The sequence below is a fragment of the Staurois parvus genome, unplaced genomic scaffold, assembly GCF_062004578.1.
Source record: "Staurois parvus isolate SC_StPar_1 unplaced genomic scaffold, SC_StPar_1.0 ptg000545l, whole genome shotgun sequence".
NCBI classification, from domain to species: domain Eukaryota; kingdom Metazoa; phylum Chordata; class Amphibia; order Anura; family Ranidae; genus Staurois; species Staurois parvus.
In genome coordinates, this window is record NW_028318341.1 from 993,570 (window position 1) to 1,017,017 (window position 23,448).

A 23,448-nucleotide genomic window follows, 5' to 3' on the forward strand; every position below is an offset into this window, starting at 1 on the left:
AAGTTGGTTTAATCAATGGTACCCTGGGACCTAAAAATTCTATTAAGGGTTCCTCCAGGGTAAAAATGGCTAAGAAAGCCTGCCTTATAGTGTTCACCTTTTACAGAAAAAATAAAAAGGTGAACTAACACCATATATCTTCCCATCCCCCGGTCCACACTGTACTTACCTCTTGGGATTACCTTTGCAGCCAGTCCAGTGGTCTCGGGATTTGAAATCCCCTCTCTTCTCCCTCTTCTTTTTGCTTGGCTTCTGTGATGGATCAGAGCTATTCACTGTGCAGGGTGATGACTACTTAGCATTCCTATGGGAATGCTATCCCTCTGAGAGAATTTCCTAGACCTCCCGACCAGCTGCATGAGCACCGACAGCTCAGTATTCTTGGAGGTAAGTACAGTAGCTTTGTAGGAGGTGGACGTTGGTGAAATAATTTTAGCCTTTTCTTTTTTTACCATCTCAAAAATGCTGGAGAGCAGTCAATTTTGGAAACAGTGGTCACTTCCAATTTGCAGTAGCTGCTTTGACTTTGAACACGCATGTAACCGGTGAACACGGTTTTCGTGACTTGCTTAGGTTTTGTGGGTTAGGGTCATTGAGTAGGGAACCAAGGATGAAGATGATCACCCCAGGAACAGGCACCTCCAAAAACAAGTAGGTGACAACCGCTTCCATTGCTCTATCCTGATTGGTACCTTTCAGGTGTGTGCATCTGAGATCTGTTTTTGTAAATCGAAAAAGGTCGCCCACTTGGTAGATGTTTGAAATGGAAATTAGTGTTGGGTAAATTTTTTTATTTTTTTTCTTGTTTCCCTTGGGGTTTGTATTGCCACTTTCGTATGACCTTTCCCTTGGTGGTCTGAAACTGGTTCACCATATTTTCCCCTCAAATCGGTTGGAGGCAGGGGCGTACTGACAACTCATGGGGCCCCCGGGCAATAGGGGATCATGGGGGCCCGTGTCCTTGCCCAAACTCGAAAAAGCCTATGAAAAAAGGTACCAGGGGCATCTCATGGGGCCCCTTACTGACCCCGGGCCCTTGGGCAGTGCCCGAGTTTCCAAATGGTCAGTCCGCCCCTGGTTAGAGGAGTTCACTGGCCCAGTGAACTTTTGATTATGAAATAACCCTTCCGTTCACACCTGAGCTATTTAGCAAGATTCAATGTCAAGAGTCCCATTGTTTTAGTTAATGCCTATTCACATCTGACTGCTCTTTCTGTAGTAGCTGAACACCTGTAATTTAAAAAAAAAAAAAAAAAAAGTACATGTTTTTTTCGGGAAGAATTGATCGTTTTTTTGGTCTCTTAAACGTTGATGGGTGCATGCAAAACTAATAAAATCTGCCATCAGATACAAAATGAACATTTGACAGTTACAATTCACAGTTGAATGAACAGTCAGGCACTACAACTGCATAAAGGTGACCTTCAAAAGATAATGGTGACATCACAGAGTGTATAGTAATAGCTTAAAAAAAGTAAACCTGGAACAAAAAAGAACTTGTAGAAGGACCTACAAATTGGCCAGTCACAGCTCTGTCACCTGCAATAAAAAAAAAGTATAACCAAAACCATTATCCACAGCTGGATTAACGTTGATAACGAACATTGATTTGACCCCAGTAACCATTAGAAAACTGAGCGAATGTTCTGAAAACGAAAATTTCCAACGAAAGTCTACTGATGTATGGCCAGCTTAAGTACGAAAATGTAGCCTTCGTCAGTCTGATGTCTAGGCGCATATGAAGTGTCTTCAGGGCATATTTTCGGTGGCTCAGCAGTGTACTGCTCTTATCTGGTTGGGTGTTTGAAATAGCAGAGGGTGTTTAAGAACCAGTTGAAGCTGCCTATCTGTTAGAATGAAGCCTAGAGCAGGTCAGGCTCCAAACTGGAGACACCTTACTAGATAGACAAGAAAAGCCAGAGCATTTTGGCAGTATAACAGGTGCCCATTGCTACACACAGACTCCAACCATCTACCGGGTGAGGTCCTCCTGGGAGAAGCTCCTTGCCAGAATGTTGATTGGTAGGTGCGCACATGGGATAATATTGGGGAATCTGGGATAGTTTGTAGCATGATGGCCATTCTGAAAAACGTAAAAATTATTATTAATAGAAAAAAAGCATAGTGACTTTTGATCTCCGACCACTCTAAAGGTCTTTCCTTGGGTGGTTTAGAGGGCTGAATAACACGGGTGCACCACCAGCACACCAAAATTGTGCACCATGCTGGAACATTTATCACTACCAGGGTTGCCTTCACTGTTTTACATTTACTGCGGTTGTGTTTATAGGAGTGTGGGGTTGTGCATGGTTGACTATTTGAACCTTGTGTCTGCTTGCATTGTTGTCACTGCTGTCTTACATGAAGGAATCCTTTGGGGCTCCAAAGCCTTCTAATGCAAGTTTGCTGCAAAAAATGTTTCTACCTTCTGCATAATTTTGGCGTGCTGATAATGCTAACGCTCTATTCTGTTTGGTTTGCTGCCACCAACCGTTGTTTTGTTACTGGAGCACCTATTCCTTGGTGGGTGTTTTAGCAGTAAGGAGGGTGATGGATCATATGGATTGGCAAAGGGTTGACTTGGGTGAAGTCTTATTTTAGGTTCTTGTTCATTTATAGTGCTTGAGCTGAATTCCATATAGCAATGTGCCGCAATGGGTGGATAGGTCATCAACATGTGTAGACTGGAGGTTGGTATGGTCTCGTTGATGTCTACTAGCTATGGCCATCTAAGTTTGACTTTACCCAGATGGGTGGTAAGAAGTGCCTTGCGTTGAATTTGCTCATTTCCCTATGAGTGAAAATGTCAACATCAAGAATCCTTTTCATATCTATTTTGGCTGATCATGTCTCTAATCCATGAGACTCGAAGCACGAAAAGGTACATGAGCTATTTTGGGCCACTAGACTTTAATGGAAGCTCTTGTTTTTTTGCATTTGCAAACTTATGTTTAGTAGGCTTGATTTGATTGAGAGAATAGATGGACGTGTGTAATTTTTAGTCTTTTTTTTTTAACATTATTAAAGAGTAACAAAACATAAGTTGCAAAGTTGTTTAGGTAGAATCGTTTTGAATAGTGTGAGATTTTCTGATCTATATGATTCAGTGTTGGTTGGTCTGAGGGGTCTTCAGTGAGTGTTGGATTTGTTTCTGGATTTAAGATTGATCTGTCCGGGGGAGGAAATAATTTGCTTCTCAATTGATCTTTAGATGTTGTATGAATGTCCTATGTATCTCAGGCTGGTTTCATAATCTGTTGTGGTATCATGCCCAAACGTGCATGCTGTGTTGTTGGTGCGTTGGGTTGCCATTAAGAATAAATGGCAGTGCAACGCAACGCACCTTGTCAAGAGATGGGTGTTGCAGCATACTGTACTTGCATGTTCATTGCATTAAAAAAAGTACCTTTTTTTGATGCACTAGACCAGTGGTTTCAAAACTGCGGAAGGAAGGCCAGATGTGGACCCTTGCTTTTATCCGGCCAATGGGGCACTATTCCATCCACTGACACCAACAATGGGGCGCGTGTCCTCCCAGTGACACCAAGCCTGAGGAATTGTTTATTCCCATTGACACTAGGACATTTTCTGCTCCCACTGGCCTCAGGCCACACTACCCCCCCAAAGTTTGAAGGACAGTATACTTTCCCTTTTTGTTTAGAAATTATGGAAACCCCTACTATAGACAGCCAACTCCAAATGAATGATCACTCCTAACCCCAAACATGTTAAAGCAAAAATAAACCCCAAATATATTCATTTCCACCACTTCCATCATCTCATGCGCACGACAGTCCGTTGTTCCAGCTCAGCCCATGTTCATTCAATAGAAGAAAACTGAGTAGGCAGGTTTGAATATCCAGTATTACTGCATTTACTGTATGTTCTGCAGTGAAGAGAGCCTGCTCAGGGTTTTCTATAAGTTGGCTTTAGTTCTGCTTCAATTGCACCACAACAGCGTGAGCCCGGTTTTAGTGTTTGCAGATTGTCAAAGAGAGCTATATTGGGAAGAAATGGCATCTACTCTAGTTACCCTTTTGGACTTGTTCACACAAAAGGACTTCAGTACCATGCACAGTAAGTACATGCATTGCTGCAATGTGGTGCCATTCTCAGTGCACATGTGTTGCAAACTGCCAAAATTGCTCCATGCACCCTTTTTTTTTTTTTTTTTTTTTTTTTTTTTTTTTTGTGTGCTGTTTGGTGTTAGAATGGACTGCCTTGGGCCTCGTTCATACCGCCGAATACTTGCATGCCCCATGCAGGGCTGTGTTTTGCCAGCACATAGATGCACAGTTGTTGCAGTCCTGTAGATGTCTATTGGGACATACAGCCGGATGGACACTCACAAAGAAATGATCAGTCTAAAAATCGAATGTTCGGTGTATTGTAACACTGAGAGACAGAATAGCAACAACAAATTCTAAAGAAATGTATGTCTAACAAATGATGCACTGATTTGCATGTTCATGAGGGAAATAAGTATTGAGCTCCTATCATTCAGCAGGATTTCTGACTGCCAGGTGTCTTTCATACAGGTAACAAGCTGAGATTGGAAGCAGTCTCTTAAAGGGAGTGCTGCTAATCTCATTTTGTTACCTGTATAAAAGACACCTGTACACAGGAGCAATCAAACCATTAGATTTTAAACTCTCCACCATGGCAAAGACCAAAGAGCTGTCCAAGGATGTCAGGGACAAGATTGTAGACCTACACAAGGCTGGACTGGGCTACCAAACTATCGCCAAGCAGCTTGGTGAGAAGGTGACAACAGTTGGTGCAATCATTCGCTAATGGAAGAAACACAAAACAACTGTCAGTCTCCCTAGGTCTGGTGCACCATGCAAGATCTCACCTCGTGGAGTGTCAATGATCATGAGAACAGTGAGGAATCATCCCAGAACTACACGTGAGGATCTTGTCAATGATCTCCAGGCAGCTGGGACCACAGTCACCAAGAAAACAATTGGTAACACACTACACCGACAAGGATTGAAATCCTGCAGTGCCCACAAGGTCCCTCTGCTCAAGAAGCAATGTCCAGGCCCGTCTGAAGTTTTCCACTGAACATCTGAATTATTATTATTATACAGTATTTATAAAGCGCCAATAGTTCGTTCAGCGCTGTACATTGCAAAGGGGGACAGAACATATGACAGAACAATAACAATACAATGCAAAACATGAGGGGATTGAGGGGCCTGCTCTTTTGAGCTTACAATCTAGGAGATCTGAATGATGCAGAGGATGACTGGTTGAAAGTGTTGTGGTCAGATGAGACCAAAATCGAGCTCTTTGGCATCAACTCAACTCGCCGTGTTTGGAGGAGGAGGAATGCTGCCTATGACCCCAAGAACACCATCCCAACTGTCAAACATGGTGGTGGAAACATTCTACTTTGGGGGTGTTTTTCTGCTAAGGGGAGAGGACAACTGCACCGCATCAAAGGGACGATGGATGGGGCAATGTGCCGTCAAATTTTGGGTGAGAACCTTCTTCCCTCAGCCAGAGCATTGAAAATGGGTCGTGGATGGGTGTTCCAGCATGACAATGACCCAAAACACACGGCCAAGGCAACAAAGGAGTGGCTCAAGAAGAAGCACATTAAGGTCCTGGAGTGGCCTAGCCAGTCTCTAGACCTTAATCCGACTGAAAATCTGTGGCGGAGCTGAAAGTTCGATTTGCCAAACGTCAGCCACCAAACCTTAATGACTTGGAGAGGATCTGCCAAGAGGAGTGGGCCAAAATCCCTCCTGAGATGTGTGCAAACCTGGGGGCCAACTACAGGAAACGTCTGACCTCTGTGATTGCCAACAAGAGATTTGCCACCAAGTACTAAGTCATGTTTTGTGAAGGGGATCAAATCCTTATTTCCCTCATGAACATGCAGATCAGTCATCATTTGTTACATGCATTTCTGCTGAATTTTCTTGTTGCTATTCTGTCTCTGTGTTACAATACACCGAACATTCGATTTTTAGAGTGTTCGTTTCTTTGTGAGTGGGCAAACATTCAACATCAGCAGGGGGTCAAATACTTATTTCCTTCACTGTACTTGTGACAGATGCTGTGCTGGTAATGCCAATTTTTCTGTGCTGTCATGACACCGGTTGCCAGGAATGCACATGAAGGTCAGAGGAATGCTATAGAAAAACATCCCTATTGTTTAAATAATGACAATGGAGATAAAAGGAGCTCTTGTCTTCCTATTTCCAGAAGATGCTGTCTTTATATTCAGAAATATTTAACAACAGATGTCAACTTTCTGTAGACACCCCTGGTGCCCAACTTGTGGCCTCATGCAGTACTTTGGTATGTGATGTGCTGCCCTTGGAGCTTAGGGGTCTGTAGAGGAAACATTGATTGGGGTAAAAGCATTGATCTCTACTAGTCTCATGTAACATGTTCCCAGTTTCATATTGTCTTCTGCAGCACATCCCCAACCAGAAATGTATCCTGTCCTCACTCTCTGACCCTCGTTTCCTCTATTAGGTCTGCAGTCTGACGGTCCTCTCAAGCATTCCATATATTGAATATTATCTGCGGCCCTTTGGTGATGTCATGGGCTGCATTTGAGGACCCTTTAGCTCAAAGGTTGACAACCAGTGATACACACACACCTATAGGGCAGCACAGTGGCTAAATGGTTAGCACTTCCGCCTGGCAGTACTAGGGTCGTCGGTTCGAATCCCAGCCATGGAACCACCTGCCTGGAGTTTGCATGTTCTCCCTGTGCCTGCGTGGGTTTCCTCCGGGTACTCCGGTTTCCTTCCACACTCCAAAGACATGCTGGTAGGTGAATTGGATCCTGTCTAAATTGGCCCTAATATGTGTATGTATGAATGTGAGTTAGGGACCTTAGATTGTACACCCCTTGAGGGTTAGGGACTGATGTGAATGTATAATATATATGTAAAGTGCTGTGTAAATTGTCTGCGCTATATAAGAACCTGAAATTAAATAAATAAATAGATATGGTCTGCCATGAGTGCAAAGTCTTTTGGTTACTGGACAGCACTTTTTAGACTTTGTAAATCCCCATTCACACTGGGTGCCAAAAACACTGCTTTTAAGGGCGTTTAACTTTTTTTTTTTTTTTCTGCCTCTAAACGCCCCTCTGTTAGGTTAGGTGTCTGTGCACACATAGGCGTTCAGAGGCAGAAAAAAAAACGGCCGGCGCGTTCAGGAAGAGGACCGTTTTGATGATGCATGTAAATACGCTTAATTGCTAGGCACGTTTAGTGTTCATTCATTTTAATGGCCAGAACAAGTTAAAATTCTGGCCAATTAAATGAATAAACGCCAAAAATGCGCCTGAAGACATCTGAACACACCTAAATGTGTTTGGAAAAACACACTGAGCTTTAGACTCATTTTGAACTATGTATTGTCCTAGCGGTAGCCCGCTGGTGGAGAAATGGGCCGGCCGGTAGCCCGCTGGTGGAGAAATGGGCCGGCCGGTAGCCCGCTGGTGGAGAAATGGGCCGGCCGGTAGCCCGCTGGTGGAGAAATGGGCCGGCCGGTAGCCCGCTGGTGGAGAAATGGGCCGGCCGGTAGCCCGCTGGTAAAGAAATGGGCCGGCCGGTAGCCCGCTGGTAAAGAAATGGGCCGGCCGGTAGCCCGCTGGTAAAGAAATGGGCCGGCCGGTAGCCCGCTGGTAAAGAAATGGGCCGGCCGGTAGCCCGCTGGTAAAGAAATGGGCCGGCCGGTAGCCCGCTGGTAAAGAAATGGGTCGGCCAGTAGCCCGCTGGTAATATATGCCTACACGTTGTTTATGCTTCCATCTCTGTTGGAATGCTCTGCAAGCTCTAATGCAAACATTTAATAAATGCACATTTTTTATTTTATCATTGTTGGAGCATTTATTATATTTTTGTAAAAGGACTATGACCATAAGGGGTTTTCATTAAATTTGCAGAACTGTCACTGCTAGCTTTTTGTTTCCACTAGTAGATATGGCGTTATAATATTTGTGCTCCCCCCCAAAAAAAAAATGTCTGGGTGGAGTTCTGCTTTTTGTGTTTCTCTCTCCATTCTGGGAGTGGAATCCTGTAGAAAAGTGAGCTCCTGTATGCCTGGGGCTGTATGAACTTTTTTTGTCCTAGTCATAAATGTGTATCTGCATTGGACAGGGCCATCAATGTAAATGTTTGACCTCATTAGTGATCCAGTTGTGTAGGCTCACCGTCTCCGGTTACTTGTAATGCTTTTTGAGCCGCCTCGTTCCTCCCCTTCGGGGGGGAAAAGCATCTCTCTCCTTCAGGGCTTTGCAGTTTGAACTTGTGTTGGAGGTGATGGTGGGGCGTGGTGCAACTTTCCACGCGTGTACTGGGCGTCCAGCTGTGCTTCGCAGAATCGGATTGTTACACCACCATGTCGCAGCACATTCCAAGATCTGTTTTGTTTTTCTAGAGATGTTGTTGTGTTTTTTTTTTTTTTAAGAGATTTATTTATTATGTAATGGCCCCTCCTGTTGGGGATCTCTTTATAAACCCATCGGAATTGCTGAGCATACAGCCTGCATTATTACAGTGGTATGTCAAATCTAATAATGAGCTTCTCTTTATTTTTTGTTCAGTTTAAAGCAGAACTAAAGCAGGGGCGGACTGACCATTTGGAAACTCGGGCACTGCCCGAGGGCCCGGGGTCAGTAGGGGCCCCATGAGATGCCCCTGGTACCTTTTTCATAGGCTTTTTTGAGTTTGGGCACCGTCATTTGAATGAATGAAATTCAGTTGAATGAGATTTGCGCCGTCATGCAACACTGTATGCAATTACATTTTTATTGTTCTTTTGAGACAGACAGAACTTTCTTTTGCTGGTATTTATTCACCATTGGGTTTTACTATTTTTTGCTAAACAAAGGAAAAAAGGAGCAAAATTTTTGAAAAAAAAAAAACTTTTTGTTTCTGTTATACAATTTTGCACATAAGTAATTTTTCTTCACTGATGTGCGTTGATTAGGCTGCACTGATGGGCACTGATAGGCTGCACTGATGGGCACTGATAGGCTGCACTGATGGGCACTGATAGGCTGCACTGATAGGCTGCACTGATGGGCACTGATAGGCTGCACTGATGGGCACTGCTGGGGCTGCACTGGTCATCAGAGCACTGATGATTAGTGAAAACAAAGTGCTGACAGCCTTGCCAGGAATTGGCAGTCTCTTCCTCACACAGACTAAGCGTGTGAGGAAAAGATTGCTGATAACAAGCAAGCAGGGGCGGACTGATCATTTGAGGGCCCGGGGTCAGTAGGGGCCCCATGAGATGCCCCTGGTACCTTTTTTCATAGGCTTTTTTGAGTTTGGGCAAGGACACAGGGGCCCCATGATCCCCTATTGCCCGGGGGGCCCCATGAGTTGTCAGTCCACCCCTGAACTAAAGTTAAAATGTAAAAAAAAAATGCAAGCAGGAAAGCGGTTCATTGCAGAGGAGACATGCTGGTCTGTTCTGCCACACAACAAACTTTCCTGCATGTTCACAATCTTCTTTCCATTGTTCCATGAGCTGCACACGTGTACATTATTGGACGCAGGAGTTACATCATCACAACCTCGCCAATCAAGACCATCGAGGAACCTGTTTTTTTGTTTCCTAAAGCAAAGCACAACCATTCAGGTGTGTTACCTTGGAACAGACCTTCTCAATCTTTTCAGCCCAGAAGAACCCTTGAAGTAACTTCCTGGTCTCATGCAACCTCTTCTAAAGATTGCTACACGGCTCAAAAAAATGAAAGGAACACTTTGAAAACCCATCAGATCTCAATTGGGAAAAATCTCATGCTGGATCTCTATACTGATATGGACGGGGTAATGTGTTAGGAATGTAAGGATGGCCCATCGTTTGATGGAAATGAAAATGATCGACCTACAGAGGACTGAATTCAAAGACAACCCGAAAATCAAAGTGAAAAAATAATGCAGCAGGCGAGTCCATTTTGCTGAAATGTCATTGCAGCAACTCAGATTGGTCCTTTATGCATGTCTGACAACGTCGGGGGAGGCTCCTAATGAGACGATGGATGGTGTCCTGGGGGATTTCCTCCCAAATCTGGACCAGGGCGTCACTGAGCTCCTGGACTGTCTGAGGTGCAACCTGACCGCGTCAGCTGGACCAAAACATGATATCCCAGAGGTGTTCTATTGGATTTAGGTTAGGTGAGCGTGGGGGCCATTCAGTGCTATCAATTCCTTCATCCTCCAGGAACTGCCTGCATACTCCCGCCACATGAGACCAGGCATTGTTGTGCACCAGGAGGAACCCAGGACCCACTGCACCAGTGTAGGGTCTGACAATGGGTCCAAGGATTTCATCCCAATACCTAATGGCAGTCAGGGTGCCATTGTCTAGCCTGTAGAGATCTGTGCCTCCCTCCATGGATATGTCTCCCCAGACCATTACTGACCCACCACCAAAATGGTCATGCTGAACGATGTTACAGGCAGCATAACGTTCTCCGTGGCTTCTCCAGACCCTTTCACGTCTGTCATGTGCTCAGGGTGAACCTGCTCTCATCTGTGAAAATGGTGCCAGTGGTGGACCTGCCAATTTTGGTGTTCAATGGCAAATGCCAATTGAGCTCCATGGTGTCGGGCAGTGAGCACAGGGCCCACTAGAGGATATCAGTTCCTCAGGCCACCCTCATGAAGTCTGTTTCTGATTGTTTGGTCAGAGACATTCACACCAGTGGCCTGCTGGAGGTCATATTGTAGGGCTCTGGCAGTGCTCATCCTGTTCCTCCTTGCACAAAGGAGCAGATACCAGTCCTGCTGATGGGTTAAGAACCTTCTACAGTCCTGTCTAGCTCTCGTAGAGTAACTGCCTGTCTCCTGGAATCTCCTCCATGCTCTTGAGACTGTACTGGGAGACAGCAAACCTTCTGGCAATGGAACGTATTGCCATCCTGGAGGAGTTGGACTGCCTGTGCAACCTCTGTAGGGTCCAGGTATGGCCTCATGCTACCAGTAGTGACACTGACCCTAGCCAAATGCAAAACTAGTGAAAAACATTCATAAAAGAGGAGTAGGGAAAAAATGTCAGTGGGCTCCACCTGTAAAACCATTCCTGTTTTGGGGGTCGTCTCATTGTTGCCCATCTAGTGCACCTGTTGTTAATGTCATTAACACCAAAGCAGCTGAAACTGATGAACAGCCCCCTCTGCTACTTACCTGACCAGATCAATATCCCAGGAGTTTCATTGACTGGATACTATACTCTGATTAAAAAGTGTTCCTTTAATTTTTTTGAGCAGTATATTTCTACAACTCATGATATGAGTGTGATGGTCTGTGGGAAGAATGCTCCATGCATACAAATATGAGGTCAGTCTTCCGTAGCTTAAAGTGTTACTAAACCCACAACAGTACAATCGGTCTGTATATGCAGTAAAGCATGCTTGTTATACTCACTGTGGAACCTAAGGGGTTAATCCTCTGCATTGTGTAGAGAGGCTGTTTTGATCCTTCTCTGCTCCTCCCTCTTGTGGAAATGACCTCCTGATATAGACTGAATCTGTAGTTACAGGCACATGCTCAGTTTGGTGCCTATTGCTAGAGAGGTTTTTCTTGGGAGAGTGCATGTGATCAACATAGGGCCAATCCGCACTGTCCAGACAGAGGGTCAGTAGTTTCACATCACATAGAGCAGAAAGAAAACTCCTCCTACAAGCTTTAACCAGTGTTCTGCTGAAGTCACAAGACTGCTCTAACTGCTGATGAGAAAAGGTATTTAGCAGTTTATACTTGTGGTCATTGGGAAGAATTCCCCCTTTACAGATCGCTAAAAAGATCAATGGTGTCAGTGGGGACTAATCTGAGAGGCAGAAGTTGCTCATTGTTCAAGGGTCCCTTAGCAACCTCTGAGGGAACCCAAGGATTCCATGGAATCCTGGTTGAGCAAACCCTGCCTTAGCGTGCGACGTGCATGCATTGGCATCTATGTTTTTAATGCATGCATTACCGCAATGCAAAAATGTAATGGGGCCATTGTCTGTTTTTTCATACAGCAAATCCCATTAATTTCTCTGCATTTCAAGTAGAAATCCTTTTATATGTGGACAACATCTGAATCAGCAGTTTAACGTGAAAGAGAAAAACAATGAATCGTATGAATCTTTTTCCCTGACATGAATTCACGGTGGGAATTCTTTTTTTCTTTTTTTTTTTTTTTTTACCCAGTTTTTGATTGAGATTTGTATATACATACATACATACATACATACATACATACATACATACACACTGGGGGAAAGAGTTTGCTCACTTACATAGAAATGAAGGGTCAATAATTTTTTATTTAGAATATCAACCAAAAATCCAGAAAAAACACGATAGAAATCTTGTAAATTGAGTTGCGGTTCAGGGAGTAAAATAAGTATTTGATCCCCAAGCAAAACATGACTCGGTACTTAGTGGAGAAACCCTTGTTGACAACCACAGAGGTCAGACATTTCTTGTAGTTTGGTTACCAGGTTTGCACACATCTCAGGAAGGATTTTGGTCCATTCTTCTTTACAAACCTTCTCTAAATCCTTGAGGTTTCTAGGCTGTCGCTTAGCAACTCGAAGTTTCAAATCCCTCCATAAGTTTTCTGTAGGATTAAGGTCTGGAGACTGGCTAGGCCACTCCATGACCTTAATGTGCTTCTTCTTGAGCCACTCCTTTGTTGCCTTGACTGTATGTTTAGGGTCATTGTCATGCTGGAAGACCCATCCATGACTTATCTTCAGTGTTCTGACAGATTTTAGAAATACATGGCCCCGTCTATTGGCCCCTCAATGCGGCAAAGTCGGCCTGTACCTTTAGCAGAGAAACCGCCCCAAAGCATGATGTTTCCATATCCATGCTTGACTGTAGGGATGGTGTTCTTGGGGTTATAGTCAGCATTTTCGTCCTACAAACACGGCAAGTCAAGTTGATGCTAAAGAACTCAATTTTGGTCTCATCTGACCACAGAACTTTCACCCAATCCGTCTCTGAATTATTTAGATGTTCATTGGCAAACTTCAGACAGACCTGTACATGTTCCTTCTTGAGGTGGGGGACCTCACGGGCGCTGCAGGATTTCAATCCATGGCGGTGTATTGTTACCGATGGTTTGTTTGGTGACTGTGGTTCCAACTGCCTTGAGATCATTCACAAGCTTCTCTGGGCTGATTTCTCTCTTCACTTTCTTCACTTTTCTCATGATTATCCTTACCCCATGAGGCGAAATCTTGCATGGAGCTCCAGACCGAGGACTATTGATGGTTATTTTGTATTTCTTCCACTTGCGAATAATCAACAGTTGTCTCCTTCTCACCAGGCTTCTTGCTGATGGTCTTGTAACCCATTCCAGCCTTGTGCAGGTCTACAATCTTGTCCCTCACGTCCTTTGACAGCTCTTTGGTCTTGCCCATGGTGGTGAGGTTTGAAATGGGGAAAAAAATAGATTCTGTAGACAGGTGTCTTTTATACACATAACAAGTTGTCATTAGGTGCACCTTCTTAAACTAACAGGACTAATCTGTGTACCACTTGAGCACATAGCAGGTCTGGAGCCAGAATTATTGTTGGTTGGTAGGGGATCAAATACTTATTTTACTCACTGAACTGCAACTCAATTTATAACATTGGCATCATGTGTTTTCTCTGGATTTTTGGTTGATATTCTGTCTTTCATTTCAAATCTCTATCTATCTATCTATCTATCTATCTATCTATCTAATCTCCCTTGGCTATTGCATGGACTGTCACTCGAACGCGACTTTTTCCATGAATTCTCTTAGCAATTATTTTACGGGGTAGGTTGCCAAGTCAATCCCCAACCCCTACCATGCAGGAGATCCCACATGGCCAGGGATGAAACTAGGACAATTTAGACAGGAACCAATTAACCTACCAGCATGTCATTGGAGTGTGGGAGGAAACCCACGCAAGCACAGGGAGAACATGCAAACTCCATGCAGGAGGCTCCATGGTTGGGAATCAAACCCATGACCCATTTACTGCACGGCAAACGTGCTAACCACTAAGCCACTGTGCCGCCCCATCACTTCAAATACACCTATGTTAAAAATGATAGACCCTTCATTTCTTTGTAAGTGGGCAAACTTACACATTCTGCAGAGGATCAAATAAGTGTGTGTGTGTGTGTGTGTGTGTGTGTTTCATATTTTTATTTATATTTTAAAGATTTACTTTAAATATTGTTAATTTTTTTTCTTTTATTAACTTATTTTTTTAAAGGAGTTACTTTATTTTTATATTGTAAATGTTTGTTTAATTTTAATTTTATTTTGGTATTGTTGTACAGGATTTTCTGTAGCGTCAAGATATAGATGTTTCTATATACATACATACAGTGTGTGATAGAGGTTGTATACAGTAGTCTTCCCCAGCACTCGGCGTTCTTGACTCTTCGGATTGCTCGCAGTGTGTTGATAGCGGGAATGGGAGCGCGCTCTGCAATGGACGGACTGGATTAACCTGTCACTCTCTCTCTCTGAACAGCTGATTCCATCTGGCAGCGTCTGTACTCTTTAACATAGATAATATTCAGGTGCCCCGGGCTGCGGTTCTACAAGTGCCGCCAGATTCTATGGAAGCGTCTTCTTTTTTTTTTTCCCTCTTTTTAAAGCAGAAACTCTTTATCTCTCCGCTGACCCTGTTGTGGAATCTGAAGGTTTCGTGGTTTGGTTGGGTGTGTCAGATTGGATTGGTGTGATTGTATATGTGTTACATAACAAATTTTGTTTCCGGCAAAATAAAGATGCTCGGGGTTAATGGAGATACACAGGGTTTTATCAGGGTCATCCATACCAAAGGCGATATCTATGTTCTAGGTGGAGTCTGCTGGGATCAGTCTAACCTCCTACATAAAACGTGTATCTTGAACCGTTGTCATTTTGTTATATTAAAAGTACTTGTTTTCAAATTTTGTTTTTGATGCATGGTTGCTGCTGATCTCCTGCAGCCTTTTGTAGCCACTTCTATGCGCTCTGTGATGGCTGCATGGCGTTTCCCAGGGTGGGTTTCCCGATGGTGAGGACCATGCCTACGTACTGTAATGTTTGCTTATATGGCCAATTGACTTCATTGGTAACCTGTGTGATGCAGTGAGAACACACGACCGCTATTGGGAGACAGGGGCAGAGTGTTGTCACCCTATAATAGGATGTGTGTGGATCTTTACGGCAGGGTCACCAAGTATAATTTTAATGCAAGCAGAGCGGCTGAAAGCGCCGTACAAAATTACATTAGCAAGCTAAAACTTGTATGATATTTTAGTGGGGAAAAAAAAGAAAATGTGATGTATATATGTATGTGTGTGTGTGTGTTCTAGAACAAACTACGTCCCGTAGGCCAAGTCCAGTCCACTGCAAGAGTTTATCTAGCTCTCTGATGTAAGATGGACTCTCACATAAGGGGGGACTCTGCTTTAAGGACTTTCATGTAGGAGCATTGGGGTCACGGGAAGAAGAGTCTGGTGGGGCGCTGGGGTCACGGGAAGAGGGGTCCGGGGCGCTGGGGTCACGGGAAGAGGGGTCCGGGGCGCTGGGGTCACGGGAAGAGGGGTCCGGGGCGCTGGGGTCACGGGAAGAGGGGTCCGGGGCGCTGGGGTCACGGGAAGAGGGGTCCGGGGCGCTGGGGTCACGGGAAGAGGGGTCCGGGGCGCTGGGGTCACGGGAAGAGGGGTCCGGGGCGCTGGAGTCACGGGAGGAGGGGTCTGTTGGGGCGCTGGGGTCACGGGAAGAGGGGTCTGTTGGGGCGCTGGGGTCACGGGAAGAGGGGTCTGTTGGGGCGCTGGGGTCACGGGAAGAGGGGTCTGTTGGGGCGCTGGGGTCACGGGAAGAGGGGTCTGTTGGGGCGCTGGGGTCACGGGAAGAGGGGTCTGTTGGGGCGCTGGGGTCACGGGAAGAGGGGTCTGTTGGGGCGCTGGGGTCACGGGAAGAGGGGTCTGTTGGGGCGCTGGGGTCACGGGAAGAGGGGTCTGTTGGGGCGCTGGGGTCACGGGAAGAGGGGTCTGTTGGGGCGCTGGGGTCACGGGAAGAGGGGTCTGTTGGGGCGCTGGGGTCACGGGAAGAGGGGTCTGTTGGGGGCGCTGGGGTCACGGGAAGAGGGGTCTGTTGGGGCGCTGGGGTCACGGGAGGAGGGGTCCGGGGCGCTGGAGTCACGGGAGGAGGGGTCTGTTGGGGCGCTGGAGTCACGGGAAGAGGGGTCTGTTGGGGCGCTGGGGTCACGGGAAGAGGGGTCTGTTGGGGCGCTGGGGTCACGGGAAGAGGGGTTTCAGTGGGGCGCGGGGGTCACGGGAGGAGGGGACTGTTGGGGCGCTGGGGTCACGGGAAGAGGAGTCTGCTGGGGCGCTGGGGTCACGGGAAGAACAGTTTGGTGGGGCGTTGGGGTAACGGGAAGAACAGTCTGGTGGGACGTTGGGGTAACGGGAAGAACAGTCTGGTGGGACGTTGGGGTCACGGGAAGAGGAGTCTGTTGGGAGTTATGGGGAACCATGACGCTTGTGTTCTCATGTGTGAATATGTGCTTTAGGGCTCATTCACACTTACTTTGGTCTCTTAAAAAGGATGCATTCCGATTTTGTTTTTCAGAAAGTATTTGACAGGCAGTGAAGAATTGTCGTATTGCTTCCTCCCTGCCTGCTTTTTACCCATCAGTCCCTGCATTATTCTGCTGCCATTACATTACAGCAGTTGCAGGGAGCTTGCAGAGCACCCCCATTCATTTCAATGGATGGTACTCAGCAGGCACCAGGTGATATGTTTCCTGCCATGAAGAAAAGCATTGTGGCTGTGATATGTACATTCCCGACAGCTGCCCATACAGCTAATGTGGGAGTGGTTAGGGGGTGCTAAAAATACTGCTCAACTGTGGGGTTTTATCGCCCCCCCTAGTGTGAACGAGCCATTAAAGCACAACAGTGTAGATGGGTCCTTTTTTTTTTTTTTTTTTTTTTTTTTTTTTTTTTTTAAATTTCACATTTGGTTTTTCCTGAGTTTGGTATAATCGACCAATCCAATGAGGAAATCCATTACTCCTCCTTTCCCCATTGCCCTTTGCCTTACTAAAGCAGCCGCTAAGTGTCTGCTGACTCGGTCCAATTTGTCATTACAGCTCCCATTTTGTGACACCGATGACCCCAGTGATTGTAAACCAGCAGATCTTCTACAATACTTCCTCCATAGAGGATTAGTATGCACATGTGGGGGGTTGGCTCGCCAGTGGAATACTTCTCTAAATCAGGGCCTGGTTCCCTAAAACACTTTTTTTTTTTTTGCCTGTAGAACAATTCCTGACATGGAAGGTGTGGTGGTGGTGGAAGGTGTTCACTAACACGGATGAGTTATTTTAACCGTAACCTTCTTATATCCTTTAGATTGTACACCCCTTGAGGGTTAGGGACTGATGTGAATGTACAATATATATGTAAAGTGCTGCGTAAATTGATGGCGCTATATAAGTACCTGAAATAAATAATAAATATCATGTGATTTAAAAAAAAAAAACATTTAAAGCGTAACTCCAGGTATGACCATTATTGCTTTGGTCCAGATTGGTGGTAGAATGTTTGGTGGTAGAATGTTTGGTCCAGATTGGTGGTACAATGTAAGTAAGCAGATCATACTTGATGGGCTGCCAGGAGGCTGACAGTCGGTGTACGGTGATTGCCTGTGCTGAGCATAGCAACAACAGGGGGTCACCTTCTCAGCTTTGAATGCCATTCATTGAACACTTTGGATTTTTCTCAATCAATGTAGTGTGTTCTGTGATTGGACGAGCTGGAGAGGAGGGGGTGGTGACCTTAAAATACAATCTCCACCTTGTCCAATCAGAAAATGCCTTGTATTTAGAAAAAAAAAGTTCTAAGAAAGGTGGTCGTGTTGCTTGAGCGACCCCTGTGGTTAGTATGCAGTGAGGCAGACAACCTGCACAGGACCTGGAAGATCTTGGTGATCACTGTGATAGTGATTGTCTGCTTCACCAATAGTCCTCCATTTGGTATATGTATATTTACACAGTGCCAAGCTGGACCAATGTAGCTATGCAATGCAAATTTTTTATTTTTTTATTTTTTTTGCTTTTATATGTTTTAAGCACTTGCCAACCGGGCACTTCTATCCCCTTCCTGCCCAGGCCAATTTTCAGCTTTCAGCGCTGTCGCACTTTGACATTTGCGCGGTCGTGCAATATTGTACAGATATGACATTTGTATCCTTTTTTTTTTTTTTTTTCACACAAATAAACAAAAAAAGAGCAAAAACTTTGAAAAAAATCATTTTTCTTTGTTTCTATTATAAAATTTTGCAAACAGGTAATTTTTCTCCACTGATGTGCGTTGATGAGCCTGCACTGATAGGCAGCACTGATGGGCACAGGTGGGTGGCACTGATGGGCACAGGTGGGTGGCACTGATGGGCACTGATGATCAGAGCACTGATCATCAGTGCCGTGATGATCGGTGCCGATCCGGCAAGTGGTGAAGAACCTATTAAACCCTAAAGCAAACATTTTATTATATTGCCGCTTTCCAATTCTTAGATGTGATGGCTGCTTTAGTTTCCTTTTTGTAGGCTTTCGTTCTTTTTATTATCTGGCGATCCAGCCAGTAAGTCTGTTGCTTTTCGAAAGAACAAGCTCTCTTCCAGACATGTCGGTTTACAGGGATTTGACAAACCATTTAACACTGGCATGGGGTGCTTACAATGATTTGCTTTTATTTATGGAAAACCTTTATGATCAGTTCACATTTTATCCTAAAAAGGAAAAAAAATTTGCTGTAACTGGAGTTTGCAGTGTATTTAAATCTGCTAGTATATTTAAAGTGTTGTGTGTTTTTTTTTTTTTTTTTTTTCTTTTTACGTTTTTTACTTTCTCTTTAAGATAAAGGCATAATGTGTTAGTATGCATCGCACACTAGAACACTATGAAAGACTTAACCTTGAAATGCAGCCCTCCAGCGGCGAGGTATCACTGCTGCAGAGGCTTCCATCTTCAGTTGATCTTCCTTCCGGGTTCGCGGACTGTGACTGCTTGAATGGCCGAGCCACGATGACGTCACTCCCGCACGCACGGAGTTCTGAAGGAACGGCACGGGTTACCAACCCAGTGAATATCACCTAAACCGTGCATGTTTCATTTCACCTACAGGCAAAAAGGTAACACTCCCCTCCCCCTGAGACTGCTGATGCTGCTATCTGCCGTGCCTGCTGTGCTCTTTCCTCCAGAGTGGGGGCCCTCTAATACAGGAGGTGTGTTACTGGCCAGATCACCAGGCCAAAACAGAGGGAGAAAAAAAAAAAAGCCAACCCCCCCCCAGTGCCAGCCACCACCACCTGATTGGTAAGCTGCAATATATTACATTTGTGGTTTGGGGGTTTAATACCCTTTTAATTCCTAAATGCAGGGGATAAGTACACTTTAAAACAAAGTGCATTGGTCCTTTTTGCCCCGACCTAACATAACCTCCCTCCTCCTCTCTACAGAGGCAAATGTGCCTCAGTTTGAGAGCAGTGCCCCCCCTATGTTCATTTACATGTAGAGCCACAAGTCTCACTCCTCTGCTTGCACATTACTGTCCCATGGTTTTCTATGGCTTCAGCCATTGAAACAGAAATGTTAAAGCAAACCCAAAAATACATGTTGCCTGGCTGTTATGATAAGCTGCATTCTGTGTCACTGACCCCAGGGCAAGCATGCAGGTCTGGATCTGGTCTTTTTAAAGAGCTCGATCAAAAAATGATAAAACTTAAAAAACAAACAAAAAAAACAAACGCAAAAAATAAATAAAAATCATTAAGAAATAAATTATTTATGTATGAACTGTATGTATGTGTATATAATATATGTGTGTGTGTATGTATGTGCATGTATATGTGTGTGTATGTGTGTGTATATATATATATGTGTGTGTGTGTGTGTGTGTGTGTGTGTGTATATGTATATGTATGTATGTATGTACAGTCAGATCCATAAATATTGGGACATGGACACAATTCTAACATTTTTGGCTCTATACATCACCACAATGGATTTGAAATGAAACGAACAAGATGTGCTTTAACTGAAGACTGTCAGCTTTAATTTGAGGGTATTTACATCCAAATCAGGTGAACGGTGTAGGAATTACAACAGTTTGCATATGTGCCTCCCACTTTTTAAGGGACCAAAAGTAATGGGACAGAATAATAATCATAAATCAAACTTTCACTTTTTAATACTTGGTTGCAAATCCTTTGCAGTCAATTACAGCCTGAAGTCTGGAATGCATAGACATCACCAGACGCTGGGTTTCATCCCTGGTGATGCTCTGCCAGGCCTCTACTGCAACTGTCTTCAGTTCCTGCTTGTTCTTGGGGCATTTTCCCTTCAGTTTTATCTTCAGCAAGTGAAATGCATGCTCAATCGGATTCAGGTCAGGTGATTGACTTGGCCATTGCATAACATTCCACTTCTTTCCCTTAAAAAACTCTTTGGTTGCTTTTGCAGTCTGCTTTGGGTCATTGTCCATCTGCACTGTGAAGCGTCCAATGAGTTCTGAAGCATTTGGCTGAATATGAGCAGATAATATTACCAGAAACACTTCAGAATTCATCCTGCTGCTTTTGTCAGCAGTCACATCATCAATAAATACAAGAGAACCAGTTCCATTGGCAGCCATACATGCCCACGCCATGACACTACCACCACCATGCTTCACTGATGAGGTGGTATGCTTAGGATGATCATGAGCAGTTCCTTTCCTTCTCCATACTCTTCTCTTCCCATCACTCTGGTACAAGTTGATGTTGGTCTCATCTGTCCATAGGATGTTGTTCCAGAACTGTGAAGGCTTTTTTAGATGTCGTTTGTCAAACTCTAATCTGGCCTTCCTGTTTTTGAGGCTAACCAATGGTTTACATCTTGTGGTGAACCTTCTGTATTCACTCTGGTGAAGTCTTCTCTTGATTGTTGACTTTGACACACATACACCTACCTCCTGGAGAGTGTTCTTGATCTGGCCAACTGTAGTGAAGGGTGTTTTCTTCACCAGGGAAAGAATTCTTCGCTCATCCACCACAGTTGTTTTCCGTGGTCTTCCGGGTCTTTTGGTGTTGCTGAGCTCCCCGGTGCGTTCCTTCTTTTTAAGAATGTTCCAAACAGTTGTTTTGGCCACGCCTAATGTTTTTTCTATCTCTCGGATGGGTTTGTTTTGTTTTTTCAGCCTACTGATGGCTTGCTTCACTGATAGTGACAGCTCTTTGGATCTCATCTTGAGAGTTGACAGCAACAGATTCCAAATGCAAACAGCACACTTGAAATGAACTCTGGACCTTTTATCTGGTCATTGTAATTGGGATAATGAGGGAATAACACACACCTGGCCATGGAACAGCTGAGAAGCCAATTGTCCCATTACTTTTGGTCCCTTAAAAAGTGGGAGGCACATATGCAAACTGTTGTAATTCCTACACCGTTCACCTGATTTGGATGTAAATACCCTCAAATTAAAGCGGACAGTCTGCAGTTAAAGCACATCTTGTTCGTTTCATTTCAAATCCATTGTGGTGGTGTATAGAGCCAAAAATGTTAGAATTGTGTCGATGTCCCAATATTTATGGACCTGACTGTATGTATGTGTGTGTGTGTGTGTGTGTGTATATATATATATATATATATATATATATATATATATATATATATATATATATATATATATATATATATATATATAATAAAAAAAATTTTTTTCTTTGAATATTGATTGTCATATCATACATAAAACTTTGTGCATGTGTGGTGTATTAGGTCTGTAGATGGTGCGTGGAATTTCTGTGCTGCCTCCATACCCGCCCCTGTTTATTGCAGTCTCTGAAATCCCCGGAGTCTCCGGCAATGGCGCCGGAGGGCCCTCTGTTCATGTACCTGGAGTGTTGGTGTCTGGTCCTCACCTGGTTGTCATGGTAACCGTTTTCGGCAGTAACAGATGGGGATTACATATTTATGAGAGAGGGTTTTTTCTGAGCTCTGCTTGCCTGCTGCCACATGGAGGTAGCCGGGAAATGGGTAGCCATTCAGGGACACCTGTCTTTTTTTTTATCTCCGCAGTCTTCTGTTCTTTAGCACTCGATGGAAAAATAAGAATCACACTCTAGATTTGTTATACTGTATCTGTTTAATACGGGAAGCTTGTTAGTAGAAGATGGTAGCAGCGGAGTGATGACCTTCCGTCTGGTGTGATGGTGGTCCTCCTGCAAGGCCTTAGGGTGCAGGTTGGGGGTTGTTGGGGCTCTGGGGTTGGGGCTCTGGGGTTGTGTCCGTGACCAAGTTGTTTTATGTTCTCCTCAGAATTTCTTTTCAGCACAGGTCATGGTTAAGAATAGAGCGTGTCCACCTCAAAGATAGTTGCTAAAACTTTCTGCATGATTCCTAAACCTCATGAAACATTTATAGGTGCCAAGAAGAGTTAGAGTTAGCTATTCAGGTGACAGTGGTGGTTGAGGCTGATATAAGGTGTGAAGGTGCAGGAATTGGGCTGAGCTGAGGTTTGAAGGTTCAGGAATTGGGGGTGATCTGAGATATGAAGGTTCAGGAATTGGGGGTGATCTGAGATATGAAGGTGCAAGAATTGGGGCTGATCTGAGGTGTAGAGGTGCAGGAATTGGGCTGAGGTGTGAAGGTTCAGTAATTGGGGGTGTGATCTGAGGGGTGAAGGTGCAGGAATTGGGCTAAGCTAGGTGTGAAGGTGCAGGAATTGGGCTAAGCTGAGGTGTGAAGGTGCAGGAATTGGGCTAAGCTGAGGTGTGAAGGTGCAGGAATTGGGCTAAGCTGAGGTGTGAAGGTGCAGGAATTGGGCTAAGCTGAGGTGTGAAGGTGCAGGAATTGGGCTAAGCTGAGGTGTGAAGGTGCAGGAATTGGGCTAAGCTGAGGTGTGACGGTGCAGGAATTGGGGCTGATCTGAGGTGTAGAGTTGCAGGAATTGGGGCTGATCTGAGGTGTGAAGGTGCAGGAATTGGGCTGAGGTGTGAAGGTTCAGTAATTGGGGGTGTGATCTGAGGGGTGAAGGTGCAGGAATTGGGCTAAGCTGAGGTGTGAAGGTGCAGGAATTGGGCTAAGCTGAGGTGTGAAGGTGCAGGAATTGGGCTAAGCTGAGGTGTGAAGGTGCAGGAATTGGGCTAAGCTGAGGTGTGAAGGTGCAGGAATTGGGGCTGATCTGAGGTGTAGAGGTGCAGGAATTGGGGCTGATCTGAGGTGTAGAGGTGCAGGAATTGGGGCTGATCTGAGGTGTAGAGGTGCAGGAATTGGGGCTGATCTGAGGTGTAGAGGTGCAGGAATTGGGGCTGATCTGAGGTGTAGAGGTGCAGGAATTGGGGCTGATCTGAGGTGTAGAGGTGCAGGAATTGGGGCTGATCTGAGGTGTAGAGGTGCAGGAATTGGGGCTGATCTGAGGTGTAGAGGTGCAGGAATTGGGGCTGAT

General features: G+C 44.8%; 1 protein-coding gene across 1 annotated transcript; it reads left to right on the forward strand.

Annotated features, from left to right (window-relative positions):
* Nucleotides 1–357: 357 nt before the first annotated feature.
* ACRV1 (acrosomal vesicle protein 1) lies at nt 358–22,515 on the forward strand. The gene is made up of 3 exons (XM_089690897.1): nt 358–387; nt 15,408–16,069; nt 22,425–22,515. Exons 1-3 carry the CDS (start codon nt 358–360, stop codon nt 22,513–22,515), a joined length of 783 nt encoding a protein of 260 aa, XP_089547023.1.
* Nucleotides 22,516–23,448: the final 933 nt, after the last annotated feature.